General features: G+C 42.1%; 1 protein-coding gene across 10 annotated transcripts in view; it reads right to left on the bottom strand.

Moving 5' to 3' along the window:
- BMPR2 (bone morphogenetic protein receptor type 2) overlaps positions 1–17,729 on the bottom strand; it is an 82,736-nt gene extending 65,007 nt beyond the window's left edge. For 2 of the 10 annotated variants that reach the window (XR_014502940.1, XM_083403423.1), the window contains exons 1-2: positions 17,521–17,729; positions 16,133–16,848 (exon numbers count right to left, since the gene is read on the bottom strand). Coding sequence is in view for 5 of the 10 variants with exons in the window: in XM_083403423.1 (XP_083259549.1) it covers positions 16,133–16,208 (76 nt within the window). In the remaining 5 variants the exon portion in view is untranslated. The other 8 variants (XR_014502941.1, XM_083403420.1, XR_014502944.1 and 5 more) reach the window with 6 other exon arrangements.
- Between the last annotated feature and the right edge of the window lie 4,540 nt (positions 17,730–22,269).

The following is a 22,269-nucleotide window of genomic DNA, read 5'->3' as shown; positions in this document are numbered from 1 at the left end:
GCCACTCATATTGTCTATTCCACCATTTGGTCAGGGCTGTTAAAGAGTATGTTTATATATTGCACCTTTTAATCATTTGTGGAAGCATGTAATATCCACTAAAATGTAAAGGGACCCCTGACCGTTAGGTCTAGTCGTGGACGACTCTGGGCTTGCAGCGCCCATCTTGCTTTATTGGCCAAGGGAGCTGGTGTACAGCTTCCAGGTCATGTGGCCAGCATGACTACGCTGCTTCTGGCGAACCAGAGCAGCGCATGGAAACGCTGTTTACAGGAGCGGTACCTATTTATCTACTTGCACTTTGACGTGCTTTCGAACTGCTAGGTTGGCTGGAGCAGGGACTGAGTAACAGGAGCTCACCCCGCTGCGGGGATTTGAACCACCGACCTTCCGATCGGAAAGCCCTAGGCTCTGTGGTTTAGACCACAGCGCCACCTGCGTCCCTCAGTATACACTAGGTGCTGTAAATTAATAAAACACACAACTCACAATCTTTACATGTTAATATTCTGGAAATTACTACTATTGTATCATTTAATACCTTCTGCATATTTTTAACATGCTACACAGAACATAAAATAAATTAACCATCGGGCAAAATACAAAAACAGGCCTTATTGTTAGGAATTAACATATTTAATTATTGCATTGAACGCTGAATCCTATTTACACTTATCTGAGATAACAACACAGAGGGACTTCTGAGTAAATATGCATAGGATTGCACAACCAAAGAATCTATATAAACAGGTCACAAGGCGGAATTTATTTGCTGTTAAAAGAGGTCAGACTTTTTAATAAATTACCTGTTCACACCACTCTCTTAACTACACTAAATCATACCTAGCACTACTAACAGAGAGAATTTAAACACAACAAGCCTATTTAGCAGCAAATCTATAATAATTTTTTCTGTTGTAGGAATGCATCAGGAATAATTCAGAGCTGTGAAATCTGAGAAGAGAATGACTTGTGGTCTCCAAATATAATTGGTCCAAAGCCCTGAACACTTAATTCCAGTTGAATTCGGCTATGGGGTGTAGTGCTCATCTCTGCTTTCAGACCGAGAGAGCCGGCGTTTGTCCACAGACAGCTTTTCTGGGTCATGTGGCCACCATGACTAAACCACTTATGGTACAATGGGACACTGTGACGGAAACCAGAGTGTATGGAAACGCCATTTACCTTCCCGTTGCAGCAGTACCTATTTATCTACTTATGCTGGTATGCTTTTGAACTGCTAGGTTGGCAGGAGCTGGGAAAAAGCAACATGAGCTCACTCTGTCGCACGGATTTGAACTGCCGACCTTACGATCGACAAGCCCAAGAAGCTCGGTGGTTTAGACCACAGTGCCACCCACGTCTCTTAACAATGTACGCCTAACACTTTTTGGGTATGCCTGAGAAGTAGAGTGTGCATGTGACTAACACGTGTATCATATGGGTATACTTGCAAGGCAGCAAGTTGTGAATGGCGTTAACACCCTACTAAGTATATACTCAATGCCAAACACATAATTACCTCTTCACGATACAATAAAATGTGCCCCACATATTCAGTGAAACACACAAAGCTAGAAAGAAAATGTGGTAATTCACATTTGGAAATGGAGGAGTATAGAAATGAATATATATTAGTAATGAATATTCTGTCTGGATCTTGACAGGCAGCACACACATGAAGAGGCAACAAGGGGCTATTCTAGAGAGAGAAAATAGAAATTAATACCTAGTTTTTTTAATGAACTAGAAGTTGCTTATTAATAATGGGAGACCAAACGTAAGAAGAAAAATATGGAATGCTCACAACCAGTATATTAAAGCCATTATTCACAATACCCTGGGGAGTAAAAAGAGTGTAACTTTATATGTGGAAAAGAAACAATGAAGTATTTTGCATTCTATTACATATTACATTTCCAATAATCAGCAAACATTTTGACTTCAGGCTATTTTTAAAAGTAATAGGTGAATTTCAGTATAAAAATTATGTATAAAATCATGTATTTATAAAATAACATATGCTTTATTGCTAGAATAAATTGAACTATTTTCCATTTTAAGTAGTAATGTGATGACCTGAAAAGGAATGAAAAAGCTCCCAGCATAAATCTGTCCATCTTAAAATACATTTCACAGTGCAGCACAATTTGAAATGTGGTCTAAAAAATCAAGTGCATGCTTGCAGAGAAGTGACCTGGAAAAGCTAAAAATATATCTGTGATAGTCTTCAAGCCTCTGCTATAATGCTATTAGCTTTCAAAGAATGTCTTTTAAAACCATATTATTTATTTAACCCATATTGTTTTGTAACTATAGCACAAAAAGAAAAATAAGCAAGTCATTCCTTAGAAATACTTTATTCTGCCAGCTATCACCATGAAACAAGCTCTGCAATTAGGAAGACAAAAATTATAACCTGATATGAGGCAGTCCTATTCAAAATTCCCTGTAAGAAAATTACATGTTTACCAAATTGAATTTCTTAAAGCTATTCCAGCATAGACATGTGTTAGTTTACAGCAAAACTGCAAAGGCCACAAAGATTTTCAGGGTATGTAAATTAAAACTAGAACACTTGTCTCAATGTTGTATATAAATGAAAAAACAACTGGATTTTAAGTGGCAATTTGTAACAGCAGTGACTGAGAATTTGGACAGCTGGGATCATAAGTGGCAGATGGTTGTTACTTTGCAACTATTTGCATTCCTGAACTTTCCAACCAATTCCTAGGCTTCCAAAGCAACACTTGTTCTTCACCACAATAATTCCTTATGTGTTTAACATCTTAGAATTCCAAGAATTGGAGCTTCAGTGATGAAGATTTAGCAATCTGCCTGAACTGAATTGGCAATACATATAAGAACCTCATACCTTCCCAATACACACAGAAAAGGGCCTTGCTTTCTAAAAGATGGTTAGATGAAACTTCATTATAAATTGCAAGTTTTAGGTCCTGGGCTACATCATTTAACAGCAAGGCTGGGATAGAATACTGTTAGAGTACTATTTTCATCTTGCCTGAATTTAAAGTTCCATTTTTCATGAACGGCTCTCTTGTTTGCTTATTTTGCCCTGAGGTTATCCAGAAGCTCAGACATCTACAACTCGAAAACACATTTATTTTGATGTACTATCACAAGGGAGAGGGAGAGAAACACACACAGTATAGTTTGAGGCTTACCTCAAAATAAAAAATAAAAAAGATGATTAGACCTATGTCAGTTTTTCTCCTGCCTGTTTGCACATTCCTAGGAAGATGTGTTCTCCTGGGTATGAGCTGAAAGAGGCAAGAATTTTGCTGCAGCTGGAAGTCTGATTAACCTGTTCTGTCTTACAAGTGTTGAAAGTCACACTGGAGTCTTTCTGAGAGTGACAGGAAGGTGAGCTTAGTTTTGCCTTGTCCCCAAATTTTAAAAAAACCAACCAAAAAACTTCTTTGTGAACACAAATCCACAATGTTTGATTTTTAAAAAGCAAAAAAGATGACTGGAAACTTAAAATTATTGTACCAGTTTCCTCCTTCTTTGCCTCAAAAGAAACTCAGGCTGCAGTTGGAGACATCCAAAGAAAGACTAGCATGCACAGCCCCAGTCCTCCCTGTGTATCTTCTTGGTGAGCACCTGAGCAGGCCTAATAGCAATGATGTTATGAAGAATGAATGTCATTCTGCTTCAGTTCAACATACATAATTTTGCTTTCTTTGGAGTTAAAGGGATAAGGAAGGTTCTAGCATTTCAACAAGGAAATTTTTAGTAAATTTTCTGAACCTGCTATCTCAGTTATGAAAAAGAACTTCCAGTGCAGGTACATTAATAGTTACTAAATATATTCTTATAAAGTACCTCTGAAGGCTATTTGTGTTTTATTTTTTTAACTAGTGGTTTCCAAGAAGAAAGGATAGAACCTCAACTAAAGCAAACCTTACTCTACAACCTTGACACAGAAACGAAAACACTGAATATTGCAAGGCAAATCAAGTTGTTCATCATCCAGAATATGAATATTTTTGGCAAAGGTCAAGATGGCTTAATGAAAGTCACTTAATCCTAATACAATATTATACCAAGGGTGGGATTTTTCCCCCACCTGAGGGCAGCATACTAGCTCTGGGTATGGCTGCCTATACTCACACAACACACAGATGGCCACACAAAGGGTGGCCAAATGCAAAAGATGGCAGGATTCCTAAACTTTTAATAATTGTGTAATAGAAAGAAATGGAGCAGGTGTAGTTTACGTAACACATTACACCTGCTGAAATTTCCTCTTCTAGAAAACGATTAGTGCTGTAGGAGATCTGTTCTCTTTTGCAATTGGCCACCCTAATCTACGTAGAAGCACACATATTCATACACATCCACACAAAATGTGAGCACATATCATCTTTTTTCTCTCATACAAATATATAGACTCTCATTTTCTATTGTTCCCACATACAGCTCACATAGGATTCAGACTGCACTGAACCACCCCGCCCCCCAGTTCTAATTGCCAGATGGGGGTGATCTTCATTGTGACTGCAGTGCAAACAATGAACCCTGTATGGAAATTAAGTTTCTGTTGGCAATTTTCACATTTAAATGGTATACAGGAATACTGAGGAAATAAAGTTTAACCCTCCCCATGTGTTGCAACCCTCCTCTCTCAAAAATCCCCCCAACTTAGGTTTGCCAACAATCTCCCACTGGAGTTATTTGTACGGTATCCATTCATTGCCCAGTGTTTCTCTCCACACCTTTTAGAAGTACTGTTAGGTATCAATACCTGCTGTGAGATGTATTCATACGTGTATGATTAAGCAGTCAGTGAACAAACAGCCTGTCCATGAAGTATCCTGTGAACCAGTGATAGAAACTCAGATATATAGGCTAACTGCCAAATGGCACTTTAAACCTGGGGTATTGTCACTACAACCGAATGTCTGGGCGCCATTTTCCCCTCAGTGAAATTTCTTGTTGTTATTATTCATTTCATTTATATACTTTATGTTTCAATGAGAAAATCTCAAAGCAGTTTGCAACACACTGAAACATCAAATAAGCAATCCAGAATAAAACAAATTCAAATCTCAAGGAAAAATATTTCAGATCCTTCTCAAAGTGACGTTTTGCTTTCCCCATATTTATTTACCTACTTAATTTATATAGCTGTCCCACAGCAGATACTTCTGCTATGGGACCCTGACTGTAGGAAGTCAGTGTGGTGTAGTGATTAGATTGTCAGACTAGGACCTGGGAAATCAGGATTTCAATTCTAGGTGACTTTGGGCCAGTTACAGCCTCCTAACCTACCTCACAGGGTTATTGTAGGGATTAACTGAAAGCAGGGTGAACCATACTCCTTGGAGAAAAAGGTGGGATATAAATGCAATAAATAAGCTCTTCTGCTTACCTGCTTAAGAAAGCTGGAGGGGACAGCTAGAAGGAGATGTCAGTCACCAAGCTGGCATCCTGAAATCTCTATGTGGTCACAATTGGACCTGTGCCAGTCACAAAGCCCTCTTGGTGCCTGACAAATTTCCAACACTGCTGTGAACCTAAATTTTCACAAACGATGAGATCACCTTCTTCCAGGTATGCTAACTTTTCACATGTTAGAAGGTTGCTAGGGTTTTGTTTGCTTGCTTGCTTGCTTTGCCTGGAATGACCCACTCTAGACAGGACAGTGCAGAAGTATTATTTCTGAAATTTTAAAATCAACCCCAGTTCTTCAAATGGAGAACCAGAAAGCCTGTAAATTCAATCTGCTTCTAAACTGATGACCATAACCCCAAGCTACAGCATTATAAGGAGATTTTGCTTTAAAAGTAGTTTAAAATTTAAATGATATTAACATGTTTCAGTAATTTAAAAATATCTCTTCTACGGTAAACCCAAATCCGAGTTTACCTAAGTGTTCATTTGTAAAAGAATTAAGAGAGATTCTAGAGTCTTTTACTATGTAAAGACTGTAAAAAATCTCTACAAAATGGATTGATATATTTCATCATTGCTATACTGAAATATGAAACAAAAGAAAAAGACTGGTTATAAAACCTTCCTGGAAGTTTTGGGATCTCAGCAGACTCTTAAAAGAGAAGATCAAAGCTTCTGCTTTCTGAAAGCTGTTCTACATGTCATTCTCTGCATATTTCTATAGTGTGGGAAATTTGTTTGAATTACACTGCATCAAGACACTTTATGTTTTAATAAAGATAATACCGTACCTCCCGTTAGCCCCAAGCAGTCAGAGAAGTTGCATCACTGTGGGACCTAAATAATACTAGAATGAAGGCTCAGCTATCTTGTTGCATTGCTGACTTTGGTAGATATCCCCTTGCTCAATTGCAGGAGAAATGACACACTTCTAGATATAGCTTGAAATCCATTTTATACCCCAAGTAAAAAGTGGTGAGAAGAAGCACAAGTTTACCTTTTTTTAAGTTAAGTATTATGCTATGTTTTTAATTTTCAGGAATACTCTAAAATATACAATTGTACATTTGGTTTTAAATAGTTCATGATGCAAGGCACCCCCAAGGGACACGAAAAACAGTCCATTTCTACCCCACACCCAATAACTTGGGGAGGAGCCCAATGGACATTTACTGGCCCCAGAGCCCAGGCAGGAGATTAAACAATCCTCTTGCAATTATTCAACCTTGACAGATGAGGTACAAGTGGAAGAATGGCATTGCTGGGCAGTTGTGGTTAAGACCAGTGGGAGAAGAAACCAGAATAGTGTCCTAGATATTCCTGAGGAAGATTAAAAGGTAGTCCACAATGTTTCTGGGGAGAGCGCTCGCATGAATAGCAACAGCAGGAAGGCCTGACCTGAATGCCTTGGAGGGAAAGTCTGCCTGATGACCACAAGAGACATTAGCTAAAAGCAAGAGAGCTCTTCTGTCTGCTAGGGAATATTTATTTCCCCCTAGCACCAGCTATTTTCCCCAAATGAAAAGAGTACCAATTTACCAGGGCAGGCCAGCCTGGGAATGGAGAAGGTGACTTACCTAGAAAGCCCATCTTAATACTGGAGTTATTGGAGAAGCAGCACAATGAGGCAGAAGGAGTCCCCAATAAATATCTGGTACTTGCACCTTGCAGGTTCCCCACCTGAGGGCATGTTCCAGTTGGCAGGGTGGGTGCCTAAGTCAGATAGCTATGTTCTTTGCCCCAAGAGCCACATGGTTGAAATGGTTTGGGGACCCGTGAAATAAAAATGGCCCTAGATTTAGGCACTGAAGAGGAATCAGAACTACCAGTTATACCCATTGGCCTAAAATTTGTATTAGAAATTCAGGTATGTAAGCTATTCGCCAAATGGCACCTTAAACCTTGGCTGAGGTTGCCACAACGGAATGTCTAGGCACCAGGTTGCAAAGCAAAAAATGAATCGTGTATATCATCAACATTAACATATTTAACAATTCAGTCACGCATTTTACCAATTACAGTAACCTCCCCCCCCCAAACATATGAACTAATACTGTAAGGGGGGGCAGGGAGGGAATGGGAGAAACACCTTTTGGGGTGCCCTGGCCGGCCCAGCATGGCTGCTCCGAGGCACCCAGCAACCGCCTCATGAGAGGCGGGAGCATGGGGCTGGGTGAGCTTGCGCATGTAGGCATGAGGGCGAACGCACTTCCTCCTCTTTATCCCTTGGCACATTTGCTTGGAAGTGAGCCCCACCTCACTGAGAGGGGCTTTCTTACCCTTAAGAAAGTGTGCCTAGGATTGCAGTTCCCACAGCAGTGCTGAAGCAAAGTTTGCTGATATGCGAGTCATCTGGCTTGTGCGACAGTGCAGAAGCACAAGACATGTGTCTTTGGCTGCATCCGAGTCACCTGGCTTGCCTGGCAACGCCACGGTGCCATCAGCCAAGTGTCAGTCATCAACCAGGCATTCAGAAATTTCCATGTGGTCGCAATTGAACTTGCACCAGTTGCAAAACGCACCTGGCACCTGGAGAACACTGGCTAAGATAACTTCACACTTGTTGGCCACATGAACCCACGCCTGTGTATGGACTCTATGGAGACAATGGGAGTAGGGGAAGGCTTGAGGTGCTTCTCCTCCAGCGGAATCACAAACATGTTTGTACACATAAAATGGCCGGATGCCTGGAAGACAAGAGGGGATGCATTCCGACAATCTCAAGCCCCACGCAAAGGCCACTACACCAGAACCAGGAAACCATGGTAAATGGCTTTAAAAAACAGAACTTTATATTCTAACTTGTTTAGAAGTCATTAACATGGCTTACCAATCTGAACATAACACGGAGTTATAGGAAACGGAAGACATCCTGGCTTGTTTCCCAGATCACACAAAAAGAAGAGTGAAACATCTATGTGTGGGTACACAAGCCCTGTTCATATTTTGGCTTAAGATCTTTTAAATTATTATTTTCTTCCATTTATATTCCACCTATATTTTTTCATAGAACCCAAGGTACTGCATATGTAGTTCCTAGAGAATCTCCCACTGAGGCCTGTACCCAAACCAAACTTACTTAGCTTCACCAAAGTGGTAGCCTTCAGACCATATATGTCTTTATACAAGCAAAGATATGATCACTGGAATATGGCCACAGACTCAACATCACTCCATGCAACCTGTCTTTATAGCTCCTTCTGCCAGCTAGTGTTAAAAATGGTCTTATGCATGTTTGAGTGGCTCCAGTACTGTTTATCTGCAGTAACTGAAAGGATCAATTAGCTTTTTCTCAGGCCATTTTCCTTTTATGGGCAGTAGTGGGCTAAAGCAGGGGCATAGTGAGGTGTAGCTGGGGCAATTGCCCCAGGCGCATTTTGGGCAGGGGGCACACTTCTCATGCCGCCCTCTTCAAACCAGCCCTGTGTGCCTTTGTGAGAATGGGATCTGATCAGGTCCCAGCCTTGCAAAGCCACTCAGGGAGGGCGGCATGAGAAGGAACCCAGCCTTGCAAAGGAAGGCATGGATGTGTCCATCTCACGTGCCCTCCTAGAGCTTAGCAAGGAGTGTTACTGTACATGGTGGGGTGTGGAGGGCAAATGGAGCCTGCTGCACCAGGCTAGTCATTGCTTTGATGGCAAGGACTGGGCTGGCACAGCAGACTCCGTTTGCCCACTGCACCCCACCATGGAAATACTCCTCGCAAAGCCACTTGGGGCGGGCACATCAGAAGGATCAACAGCCATGTGCCCTTCAGTACTGGAATTAATGGGCACATGGCTGCTGCTCTCTTCTTATTCTGCCTTTCTCTACCGCTCCAGTGGTGATGGCTGGCCAGGTGCAATGGACTCCTATACCATCTTTATTCTTTTCCCTCATCTACTTTCCCCTTCCATTCAGTAAGTAAACAGACAACACAAGACCAGCCGCCATGGAGTGAGTCCAGCATAGAAACCAAGCAGGCTGCAAGACCATAAAAATGCAGTAGACTGCTGCAAAAAGATAGAGCTCTCCATCAGACCACTGGAAGCTAGTAAAATGTGTGGATTTAATTACAAGCCTGACACACACACACCTTTAATTTTGTTTTAAATATTTCAGGTACACACTTCCTTGGCCCACATTCATCTAACCCAGTGTGCTAGCAGAAGCCAGTCCAAGGGCAATGAGGCTTCCCCAAGTCTCCCTGCCCCCCAATCTGATCTACAGGATCAAGAAACTCTCAACAGCATGTAGGGAGGAGGAGAAGAGGAATCATTCAGTCTGGCAAGCAGATATTCTTATGCTGATGGAACGAACAAAAGAGTATGATGTTGAATTCCTCCCATTGCTTTTTCTGCAATATATTCCACAATATGGGGGAAATGTAGAACTGAGCATGCACTGTAAACATTTTAAAAAACATTAAGAGCATATTCCCTGCTCAACACACAATCACTCACCATTCATATACAAAAATGTCACCAGAGATAAGAACATTTATTTAGCAAAGAAAAAAAGAACCTTAAAGAGGCAGAACATTATATATACATATATGCAAACATTTTCAATCAATTTTAAAAACTATGTAAGCATCTCTATTATCAATGTGAGTTAATATTTGTTTTGTTCTTGCTGTGTTAAGCCACATGTACTCCCATTAACAAAGAAAGAACCAGGAAAAGGTGACATCAGGCTGAAGCAATGCATGAAGGGATGTCTGTATCCCACAGCAACAGAATTAAGTAACTGGAATCAGCAACAATAACCACAGAACATCACAAAACCAGTTGACCTATATTACAGCACTCTACACTGTCCCTGGGTGACCCCATTACATCCCACAGCTTTCAGAACCACCTGTACTTGACATCCAAAACTTTTTCCTTTCATCTAGTCTCTCATGTCCAAGTGCCCCTTTGATTTTTTCACTTGGATGCTTTGTTGTCATTACAAACTCAATATGCCCATGAATGAGCTTATCTTTTCCCCTAAGCCCCCCTCTTATTATCCACCGACATCATCCACCCCGTGGGAAAGGCACATAGTCATGATTTTTATCCTTCATCTGCTCATTCCTTCAACTCCCACATTCAATCCATCACCAAACAGTAACCATTTCCCCTTTCACAAAATTACATGATTGATGGTCTATGAGGTTCCATAGGGTTCCAACTACCATGGAGGCAAAGAGAACCTCGCAGATGGTGGCATCTTCACATATCTGAGGCATTCACGCCTTGGGTTCCACCACCCTCAGCAATCCAAAGGTCTACCATTTCCCCACATAACTCTGCCCTTTCTCCCTTGCTGCTCCATTATACCTGGAACTGCATCCAGTAATGTTCTCTAATGCCACCTCTTACTTCCTTCATATTCCTCTATAAAACCCACATTCTCCATTAAGGCTTTCACACAATATAAAAACATAAAAACGAACAATAAAATTTAGGTCAAGTAGGTGGTCCAACTTCATTTTGTAACCTCTATTCTGGGAATCCTCAGTTTATCAGTTTACTTTTTTGGTCTGCTCTTATTTCAAATAATAAAATGTTTAATTTTTTCAGAAATCGACTAAGCATATGTAGCATAGATAAGTCTTATGGCTGTATGTTGATATGAAAACCAACAGAGTTTTAGGACTTGTTAAAAATATCTCCGCATTACCCGCTTGTACTAAAATGCCTTCCAGTTTCTCAGCCTCAGTTCTTCACTTTTAAATTTAGTTGCTATTAATATGATTGAGGAGAAACGAGAATCATTTATATTGATTGTAATGAAGTGAAAATGTGAATTAAAAATGATATACTGAATAATGACTTGTCTTGGGGTGAATAAAGATGACTGCCTTACCTTGTGAGAAATGTGGGTGAGTTCGCTCAGATTACTATTCTCCTAATTTTATACTGTATATAGTGCCATGTACATGGATGACAGTGTATAAATAATAACTTGCAAATAATGAGACGATGGATTGCTGTTCCACTGACTTTTCCTCTGTGAGAGGAGTGGCAGGGGAACATATTGAACTTACATGTAACTTTGTCTCACTAGGTTTGGAACTAGGTGATTGCTGTAAACCACGGATATATTTTCCTGATACAGCAATATATAAATATTTTTATAAATAAAATACATTATAACTAAATATACCTGCAAGAGAAGATTGTGGGGATTAGTACCCAAAAACATATAGCTGTTGGTTGCCAAAAAAGAACCATATCACCATACTTCCAGTTCTGCCACTTTCCCCCCTGCCTATTAGATACCTAATTTGTGTGGTGTTTCAATTTAGATAGAAAATGTTCTTGGCTTAAAGGGGTATCAATCAACATTATCCTGTCTCTGGGAAATAATTCTAGTTTAAGTTTTTGATTCAGCCTAATTAAGTGTGTTATCTTCAATGACTTACTGAGACTTTCCACAAGCTAGGAAAATACACACATCTACATTTGGCCAGATTACAGTGGTACCTCAGGTTAAGTACTTAATTCGTTCCGGAGGTCTGTTCTTAACCTTAAACTTTTCTTAACCTGAAGCACCACTTTGGCTAATGGGGCCTCCTGCTGCCGCTGCGCCACCGGAGCACAATTTCTGTTCTCATCCTGAAGCAAAGTTCTTAACCTGAAGCACTATTACTGGGTTAGCGGAGTGTGTAACCTAAAGCGTATGTAACCTGAAGCGTATGTAACCCGAGGTACCACTGTATACTAAAAAGTTTGTGATTGACAATAATAACATTAGGATAGGTGGAATTATGCTCCAAGTCCAAAGAAAAGTATGTGAGAGCACATAATCACCAGATGAAATAATGTTTTTAAACTGTAATTGTTTTTAGAATGTTTTTATTTTTATCTTTATTTTAAATTGTGGATGTATTGACTGAACTGAGCTCTTTTGAGAGGAAGGATGGGCTATACGGTTTTAAAATAAAATAAATAAATAATGGTGTGTCATTGTTAAAAATAAACAGATCATAGCCTGGTCAGAGCCTGAACTGGAGACTGCATGGGATAGTTGCTCTAGGTTTTTCAAGGTAAAGTAAGATGTGTAAATACAAATACTTGGGTCCATCTATGGAACCAAGCATTTCATAGATCACATTGGAAAACTTTATTTATTTGAGGCATTTATATCCTACAGTTCAGCTAGCAAGGCCCCCGAGCAACTTACATATCAATTAAAAAAACCCAACATAATTCCTATGTTCAGGCTTACAATGTTAAAATGCATGACACAAATAAAAAAAAGAATGGGGAGGGAAGAGAAAAATAAGCAAGCTAAAAAATCTTATTATAAATTGACGAAGTTCTTATAATAGCCAGCTCAGATGGAAACGGGCTTAAAATACCCTTTAAAAAAAAAAAAAGACCTTATAAAGTCCCTAAAAAATAGTCTGATAACTCAACCTTTCTTTAAGGGGTTTTATGGCAGCTGGAAGCTGTTGATCCTATGATTCCTCCTCTCACTGCTGCCCCTCCTTAAATCTACTCTGCAGTATGGAGACCCATCACAGCAGATTTGAGGGAATGGCATAGGAGGCTACAAGGGGTGGAGGGATTAGAAAAACTTGGCTTTCCTCCCCATTGAATGAGACAGCATTGAATGTCACCCAAAGTTATTCACAGACTTTCAGTTTTCTCCAAACTGGGTGAATGGGCAGTAAAATGGCAAATGCAAATCAACAGATGCAAATATAAAGAGATGCACACTGGGGTAAAAAAATATAATTTCACATAAACACTATTAGAATCTAAACTGGTGGTGACTGACCAGGAACAAGACCTTGGGGTCACAGTGGGCAGTTTGATGAAGATGTTGACTCGGTGTGTGGTAGCTGTGAAATGTGAATTACATGATAGGTAAAAAAAATGGTAAAGGTAAAGGACCCCTGGACAGTTAAGTCCAGTCTAATTCAACTATGAGGTTGCGTTTTCAGGCCAAAGGAGCTGGCATTTGTCCGCAGACAGCTTTCTGGGTCATGTGGCCAGCATGACTAAACCACTTCTGATGCAACGGAAACACCAACATAGGGATCAATATATGATAGGAATCAATAGGGGTTGAAAATAAAACTGCCAGTGTCATGATGCTGTGAGGTCTATGCTGTGACTATACTTGGAAGGCTGTGCACAGTTCTGGTGCAAAAATGATACTGTAGAGCTATAAAAGGTTCAGAAAAGAGCAAATAAAGTGATTAAGGGACTGGAGCAATTCCCCTACATAGAAAGGTTATAACATCTGCAACAGTTTAGTTTAGGGAAAATGGGAAGCAGGGGGACATAATGAATAAAACTATGTATGGTGTAGCAAATTGGACAGGGAGACGCTTTGCTCCCTCTCATAATTTTAAAAAGCAGGACCATCCAATGAACCTGACTGCTGGAAGATGTAGGATGCACAAAAGAATGTCTTCAGACAGTGCACAGTTAAACAATGAATTTCACTCCCACAAGAGGAAGTGATAGCCCTACCTACTATATGTTCTACCTCCATTGTCAGAGGTAGTATGCTTTCAAATGCTAGGAATCACAAGTGGCGAGAATGCTTTCGGGCTTCCCACAGGCATCTGGTTAGCCACCATCAGAACACAATGCTGGACCAAATGGGTCTTTGGACTGATTGAACAGGACTTTTATTATGTTTAAACTGATTTATCCTACAATGTATTCATAGATTTTGTGAAATACATTTAAAAGAATTTTGGAATTAGACTCCTTTTATTGATTCAGTATAGGACTCAATTTGTTTTTATCCTTGTTAGATATTGTAGAACTTTACCACTAATTAAATGTTGGGGTTTGTGAATGAGTGCACATCAGAAAGTTCTTGAGTGGTAATAGGATATACCATATTCATAGAATATAAATCTGGACACTAAAGACTAGTTAGTGAATTGCTTTCTTCAGCAGAGCTGTTGAACCGTCTGACTTTTCTAGACATTACTGAATATGTAGGTGCCAGGGATTCTCCCATCATATGTAAAACGCTGGCTAGATTGCCCATAAGAACTTCCCCAGTCTATAATTAATACCAAGTTTACTCTCAGGTCAAAACTGAAGACAACTGCTATTCCTTTTAGCAAGCACAATAAATGTCTCAAATTTTGCCAAGAAATCATCCCATAGAAAAACCATGTATTTTTTGCAGACTTGATTGAATATAGAATAGTTTATTACACTTGTAAAGTTTAAATGTAGAAATATGGGTTTCAAATATCAATTCTACAGAGGAAACAGCTTATGAACTACCAATGACATGCACAGTGGACATTAATCTGAAGCACCAGTGATTTAGCCCAAGGCCAGCCTGCTGCAATCAAATGTTCTACATCAGTCATTTTAGTTCAATATCCCCCCCACGGAAAGCCCTTTTAAAGACTTAAAATTCATACTGCTGAAATCTTAAGCATGTATACCCAGAAATAAGCACTACCAAGCTCATTGAGATTTACTCCTAGGTAAATCAACCAACATTTAAATCATGCTTGAAAAACAAATATGCAGTGCAATCCTACATGTAACTTGCCTAGAAGACTGAATAACCCTTCACATTTAACCACTCCTTTTTTTTTAACCAAATAGGATTTAGATAGATAGATAGATAGATAGATATAGATGTTTAAAGGTTTTAGCATCATTGGCTTCCTGTACCTGAGAAAATTGCTCTCTTAATCTTAATTCTAAAATTTTGCTCTCTTAATCTTAATTCTAAAATTTTATTTGAAGGACCCAAATAATTTCACCTGTTCTTTTAATATAATTCTTTTGAAACATTCCTAAAGCAAATTTATTTGTCCACTTGAAAAAATTAGAGGGAAATGAAGTTAGTTTGGTATTTCAGCTGGTAACTGAGGGTAGGAAGACATACAGTACTTCTAGATTTCTGTCAGTGAAATTTTAGGCATATCTCTACTACTCAGAAGTAAGCACCATTGAGTTAAATTGGAATTATTTCCAGGAAGCAGGTATAAAAACTGGTTGAAAATATATACAAGGAGTAAAAATTAAACATTTAACAGACTCAACTCAGAGCTTTTTCATCCTTTATCACCCGAGAAGGTTTATGCCAGTATCAAGCTTCCACACATGTCCAAAAGATGAATAATATTGCTCAAGATAGTCAGAACACAAAATAATTCTGCATCAGTTTTTCTGCTTACATTCTGTACTTTTTTCTCTGCCAATACTGACAGATTGTGGTTTTTTTTAACCCAGACATACATTGTTTCACATAGTGTGAAACAATATGTATTACATACTTCAGTCAATGAAGAACCATTGACCACACTTATGGTTGTGAACAAAGATTTCATACACAGCAAGCCAACAGTTTCTGAAGTGCAGGATGTGCGTTGGAAAAATACGAATGGTGACAAATATCATAATAAAATAAAATTTCATCCTAACTACTAGATTGTGCTAATCTTCCCCAATAAAATATAGGAAGATAAATAGATTCACTAGATCAGTGTCTGAAAACTGAAACAATTTCCAGGAGCATGATGCAGACATTTTAATAAGATAAGCCTTAACCGTGGCCAGCCGCACCCCCTTCCCTGTAGGCAAAACAACTGGCGTGGATGCAATCTCTAGAACCAATTAAGTCAAATTATTGAAATGTACTCTGATTTATTCACATGGCCTTTACTGGCACCAAATTGGTTTAAATCCAGGTAATCCGGCTTAATTCGTTTGCAGATCATGCTGTACTGCTACACCCACTGGCTACTTACCAGCCGCAGTGCTGAGTAGTAAGGTGGCAGTGGAGAAAAGGAGCAATAGCAAAAGGTGCTGCAGCAAGGCGGTCATATTTGAAGAAATCCAGGAGGGTGGATGACGATGTGTAGAATAATTTTCTTTTAAAATGCCAGCAGGAGGAAATCTCCAGTCTCCAAAGAGTCTTAACCCTCTTGGTTTACAATCCAGTCTGAAAGGGCAAATGGCAGATGAGAGGAGCAGCCTGACCTCTTACTCCATTACACTGATCTGTCTTCATGTTTCAGGGCTCGCCTCCCAATCGGCAGATGAAGAGTTTTGGTTCTCAAGCGAACATACGTGTCCTTTCCCCCCAGCCGGCGGTCATCTTTCGCATACTATATATATGTATATAAAAACCAGGCTTACTTCCCACGCTTCTTCGCAATATCAAAGCACCGCACACGTTGCAAAGGAATCATATCCGAGAGGTGTGGAGAGGACGAAACAAAAAAACGCACGATTGTCACCTACAACAAGCAGCTTCCTCGATCCCCCAAAAGGCAGATACGGGCAGGCATTTAAAAGGCCGAGGTATGAGGAAACCAAACAAAAAAAACCCCGAAACCACCCGGATTTCTCTCTGCCGTCGTCTCTTTCCTGAAATGTTATTTCCAGTCACTTGACGTTTAAAAACAAGGCGTCGTCGTCTTCGACGTGAGGGGTTTTAACGGCGTCTCTCCCCATGACGAGTCTTTGGAAAGAAGAGAGAGAGAGAAATCGTCAGGATCCGATCCTTTAAGCCTTACACGAAGGGGGAAAAATAATAATTGACGGGAGAAAGGGAAATATTCTTGGCGTTTCTCGGGAAAGGGCGCCGGGAATGAGGGTGTCCCCCCCCACCAGCAGCCCTGAAGGAAAGAGAGGCCTTCTTTCCTCAGCCCACCCCGACCCCCAATACTGGAAAGGGCTTCGAGGGGGTGAGGGAGGGCGGCGAAGGAGCGCGCCCCCTTTTCCGCCCCTCACTTCACAAAGGCTTCCCCCCTTCCTTCCCTCAGCGCCGGCCAAGCCCTCCTGCCGCCCTCCCCTCCCACACACACACACACACGGTCTCGCCTGCCCTGCCTTCGGGGCCGCCTCGCTCGCAGCCCGCCCTCGGGCCCGTTTCTCACGCCACGGCGCGCCGCCTCCCAGTCGCCGGGCGGCTCGGGGCTCGGCTGGCAGCTGCTCCCTCTTTCCCCCCTCAGACCAGACACAAAGGGGAGTCGCTGCTCCAACTGCCAGTCTGAAGCGCCCGGCCCGCGGGCGCCACCGTGCCCCGCCCCGCCCCGCCCCTCATTGGCTGGGAGCCGACGCGACGTCGACGTCCCGTCCCCCCGTCCCCCAACAAGCCCCTCTTTCTCTCGTTTCTCTCGCTCGCTCCCACCGAAGGTTCTGATCCGCGCGCGGTTGGGAAGCGGCGGTCATAGAGAGGCGGCGCTCCTCCCAGCAGAGCGGCCCCCTGAGGGAGGGAGGTGAGAAGGTGTTGACGGAGGCCTTTCCGCGCCGCCATGTTGCGGAGGCTCGCCAGACGGGCGGCCCGGCGAGAGGGGGAGCTGCTCGCAACTCTTCCCTCTCTTTCTGGCCGCCGCTGTCGCTGTGGGAAGGCGCCTCCCGCGGCCCTTCGGCGCTCCGCCTGACGCCGCTCTCCCGGTGGACTCGCCCTCCCAGCTTTTTATATTTTATATTATTTTATTTCTTTTTTTATTCGATTTTCCACAGTGATAACACAAAACACAAAGCAAAATGATACACAAAAACAGAAAAAGAAAAAAGGGGGAAACAATAAACAGATAAACAATAACAACAAACTTAATTCTTCACAAATCCAACCTTTTAAACATCTTGGTTGACTTCCTCAAATCCCTCCCTTCTGAGTTTCCTTGTAATTAAAAGTAACAGCTTTCCAATATCATTATTAAACTAAAATAATTTCCAATTATAGTCCCATCTTACTCACTTTTCTTAACATTCTAAATCCCATTTATTTAATTATAACTTAGTTTAATCCTGGGCCTATTTCTTTCAAGTAATTTCTAATTTTTTATATTACAATATGTATTCAAATAGTCCTTAAATTTCCTCCAGTCCTCTTGAAACTCCTCTTTCTGGTCGCGGATTCTTCCAGTCAGATCAGCTAGCTCCAAAAAGTCCATCATCTTCATCTGCCAATCTTCCACTGTTGGTAGTTCTTGTGTTTTCCAATTTTTAGCAAGTAATATATTGTTTTATTTCGTCCTTGTGAGTTTTCTTGGACCTTCTCTCTGTTGTGGGGCCTGCCTGCCTCGAGACCCCACCAGTACAAGTAAAATCCCGGGTCGGCCCACCCACGAGGCAAGGGCAGGCAACCAGCCTCAGTTGGCAGGATCCTCAGGCGCAGGCAGGATCACAGAACTGGAAGGGACCCCCAGGGTCATCTAGTCCAACCCCTGCAATGCAGAGATCTTGGCACCGCCCCAACCCGTTTGGAAGCAGTGCTGGATTTACATATAAGCTAATCAAGCTATAGCTTAGGGCCCCACTCTCTTGGGGGCCCCAAAAAAATATAAAGGGAAAAAACAACTGGATGTACATTTCCAAAATACAAGATAAATAGCAAATAAAATAAAAGCTACATACAGCAGCAGTGTTTTGTGTTGTGTAGGCTCCTATGATGTAAGTAATGGGCCCCATCTGCTAGCCTAAAATATTACTGGTTTGCTCATTTCTATATATAGGGTATGGGATGCAGGTGGCGCTGTGGGTTAAACCACAGAGCCTAGGACTTGCCAATCAGAAGATCAGCAGTTCGAATCCCCACGACGGGGTGAGCTCCCGTTGCTCGGTCCCTGCTCCTGCCATCCTAGCAGTTCAAAAGCATGTCAAAGTGCAAGTAGATAAATAGGTACCGCTCTGGCGGGAAGGTAAACGACGTTTCCGTGCGCTGCTTTGGTTCGCCAGAAGCGGTTTAGTCATGCTGGCCACATGACCCGGAAGCTGTACGCCGGCTCCCTCGGCCAATAAAGTGAGATGAACGCCGCAACTCCAGAGTTGGCCACAACTGGACCTAATGGTCAGGGGTCCCTTTACCCTTTACCTTTATATATAGGGTGCCTACATTCTGCATGTGCAAATGGCTTGAGATACTTATTAGGTCCATAAATTACCATATAGCATATATTCAACACAAAAAAAACAGTGAAAATTTGTTGACAAAGGACAGCTGGACATATAAAGGGCCCCATTACCTTCAGTAGCTTAGGGCCTCATCAAACCTAACTCCGACCCTGTTTGGAAACATACCAGACCCTGCATAGCTTGGCAAATTTGCTAGCAAGCTTTATACCCCACCATTGGGGGATGTTATTGGGTTGTTTTTGTTTTGATTATATATGTATATTTTGGATTTTATGTTGATCTTTTCTGTGAGCCGCCCCGAGACCTCCGGGTATAGGGCGGTACAGTGGTACCTCTGGTTACGTACTTAATTCGTTCCGGAGGTCCGTTCTTAACCTGAAACTGTTCTTAACCTGAAGCACCACTTTAGCTAATGGGGCACGATTTCTGTTCTCATCCTGAAGCAAAGTTCTTAACCCGAGGTACTATTTCTGGGTTAGTGGCGTCTGTAACCTGAAGCGTATGTAACCCGAGGTACCACTGTATATAAATTCAATAAATAATAATAATAATAATAATAATAAGATATTTATTACCGCCTTCTTCCTGATGTACCATCTTCACTCACCTGCTCTCTCCTGGAGGGGTAGGTGCCAAATTGCATACTGTAACAACATTTATCTGATGAAAATAGGGACATCCTATTCCATAATAATGTTATTAGTTATACCCCGCCCATCTGACTGGGTTGCCCAAGCCACTCTGGGAGGCTTCCAACATACATAAAAACATCATAAAACTTTTTTTTAAAAAAACTTCCCTATACACGGCTGCCTCCAAATGTCTGCTAAAGGTTGTATAGTTACTAATCTTCTTGGCTCGAGGGTGTGTAGTTGCATAACTACATACCCTCCCAACATTTCCCTGATGAAAATAAGGGATGTCCTAAGGAAAAGTGAGACATGCTGGGATCAAATCAGAAACTAGGACAGCTTCTGCAAATCTGGGACTGTCCCTGGAAAATAGGGATACTTGGAGAATATCTTGAAAATATCCTGAGGTGGTGCTGAGTGAGTCTGATCCAGACATGCACCCCAAACCTCCCACAGAGTTATTTGTAGAAGAGGAAGAAGAGACTTCCTAGGCTGCATAATTTTGTAGTGTGTGCAGCCCATTTTTAAAAGTACCGTATTTTTCGCTCCATAGGACGCACTTTATCCCTCTTAAAATCTAAGGGGGAAAGTCTGTGCGTCCTATGGAGCGAATGCAGGGGGGAGGCAGGCAGGAAAAGCCCCCAAGAGCCGCTTCATCCAGCTCTTGCGGGCTTTTCCCCAGGAGGGAGACGGGACTGACGCGGCCAGTCAGTCTCTTCTACCTCCTCGTAGAAAAGCCCGGCTGGAGAGGCTGCGCAAGGTTAAAGAGGAAGCCAAGGCAGCGAGCAGGATGGAGCGCGCTCACTGCCTTGGCTTCTTTAGCCACGCTTCTTTAGCCGCACTGGAGAGGTTTAGCTCCCAGCTGGAGAGGTTGCGTGGCTATGGCAGAAGCCAAGACAGCCAGCTGGATGGATCCCGCTTGCTGTCTTGGCTTCTTTGCTCTTTGGGGCTGGGGGGGGGGACCTGGGCTCCCCCCGCAGCCCCGAGAAGCTCTGGGAGAAGCTCTGCGCGCAGCCTGTCCGCTACTCTTTGGGCTAGGGGGGGAAATAATATTTTTTTTTCTTGATTTCCCCCTCTAAAAACTAGGTGCGTCTTGTGGTCCGGTGCATCCTATAGAGCGAAAAATACGGTAAATTTTAGTTCTTGATCCATTCTCAGGCTTCAGAGCAATTTGTGGGAGTAAGACGTTTTGAACACTAGTACAGACTTCTCAGTAAACGTACATAGGATCAGGCTGCGTGTCTCTACAACTGTACAATGTGTGCAGTGGCGTAGCGTGGGTTGTCAGCACCCGGGGCAAGGCAAGTAATTTGCCCCCCCCCCGCTGCACTGTCCCTCCCCCAGATAGTCCCTCGCTCTCTCTCCGCACCGCACCGCACGCCTGGCACCCTCCCCTCCACAGTGGGCGGCGACCCGGCGGCTCGGATCGGATTCACACAGCCAGCACTGCAGTGAGAGAGAGTGAGTGAGCCAGGTAGGGGCAGAGAGCTGCGAGTGCGAGCGCCCCCCCCCCCCAGATGTTGCACCCGGTGCGGGCGGCCCCCCCTGCACCCCCCACGCTACGCCACTGAATGTGTGCACAAACACACAAAACCTTCCTGGAAAGAAAAGAGCTAAATAATTACTGCTGCAGACAAGAGACCAAAAGTCTTCTAATGTCACCTTGGGGGTTTCTTCCGTCTGATCACATTAGCGAATGACGGTAGCTGGGCAAAGTTCTCCCGGTGCTGAGGTTTCAGCCCATGGCAAGGCAGTTGTGAGAACATGATGTACACAGTATTCAGTCTAGGTTGTTTTTTGGCACATGGCTGTAAGTGGAAATGTTGAAGCAAGAGCAAGTGTGAGCCAAATTCAGCTCGTGCCAACGGTGTCTACAAAACTGTGGGCAGAAAGTAGTTTGGGATCTGATGGTAGATCGCAGGCTGATTTACAGTATACTAGCAATAATGCCTGACTCCTAGTTGATTAACAACAGAATGGGTTTTGTTACTAGAAAATAATTTCCAAAACTAACTTAGGGACAGCTGAAATGAAGAAAGATAACAGAGTGGGTTTTTACGTGAAAATATTGTGAGCTCAGTTCTGTTCTGATACTAAAAACAAATTCCTAGGTCAGAATATGCTCAAGAGACACCATTAAAGTGATTTGTAAACCCAGCATAAACAATACAATGTATTCTTACTGTTTCAGCTTTGTATTTTCTTCTTCTTTTTGTTCACCACTACAATATGCATAAATGGTGGGGGGTTATAAGTTATTTAAATGAATGACTGAATTGTATATCTTTTGCACCCAGCTCTGGTTGTTAGATCTTGAGGTTCTTGTATAAACAAAACAAAAAACAACAAAGTACAGTGGTACCTCGGGTTACAGACGCTTCAGGTTA

The sequence above is a fragment of the Podarcis tiliguerta genome (genome assembly GCF_965153285.1).
Source record: "Podarcis tiliguerta genome assembly, chromosome: 1".
In the NCBI taxonomy this organism is placed as follows: domain Eukaryota; kingdom Metazoa; phylum Chordata; class Lepidosauria; order Squamata; family Lacertidae; genus Podarcis; species Podarcis tiliguerta.
Note: the sequence above shows the minus strand (reverse complement) of the source record. Positions and strands in the feature narration are given on the sequence as shown.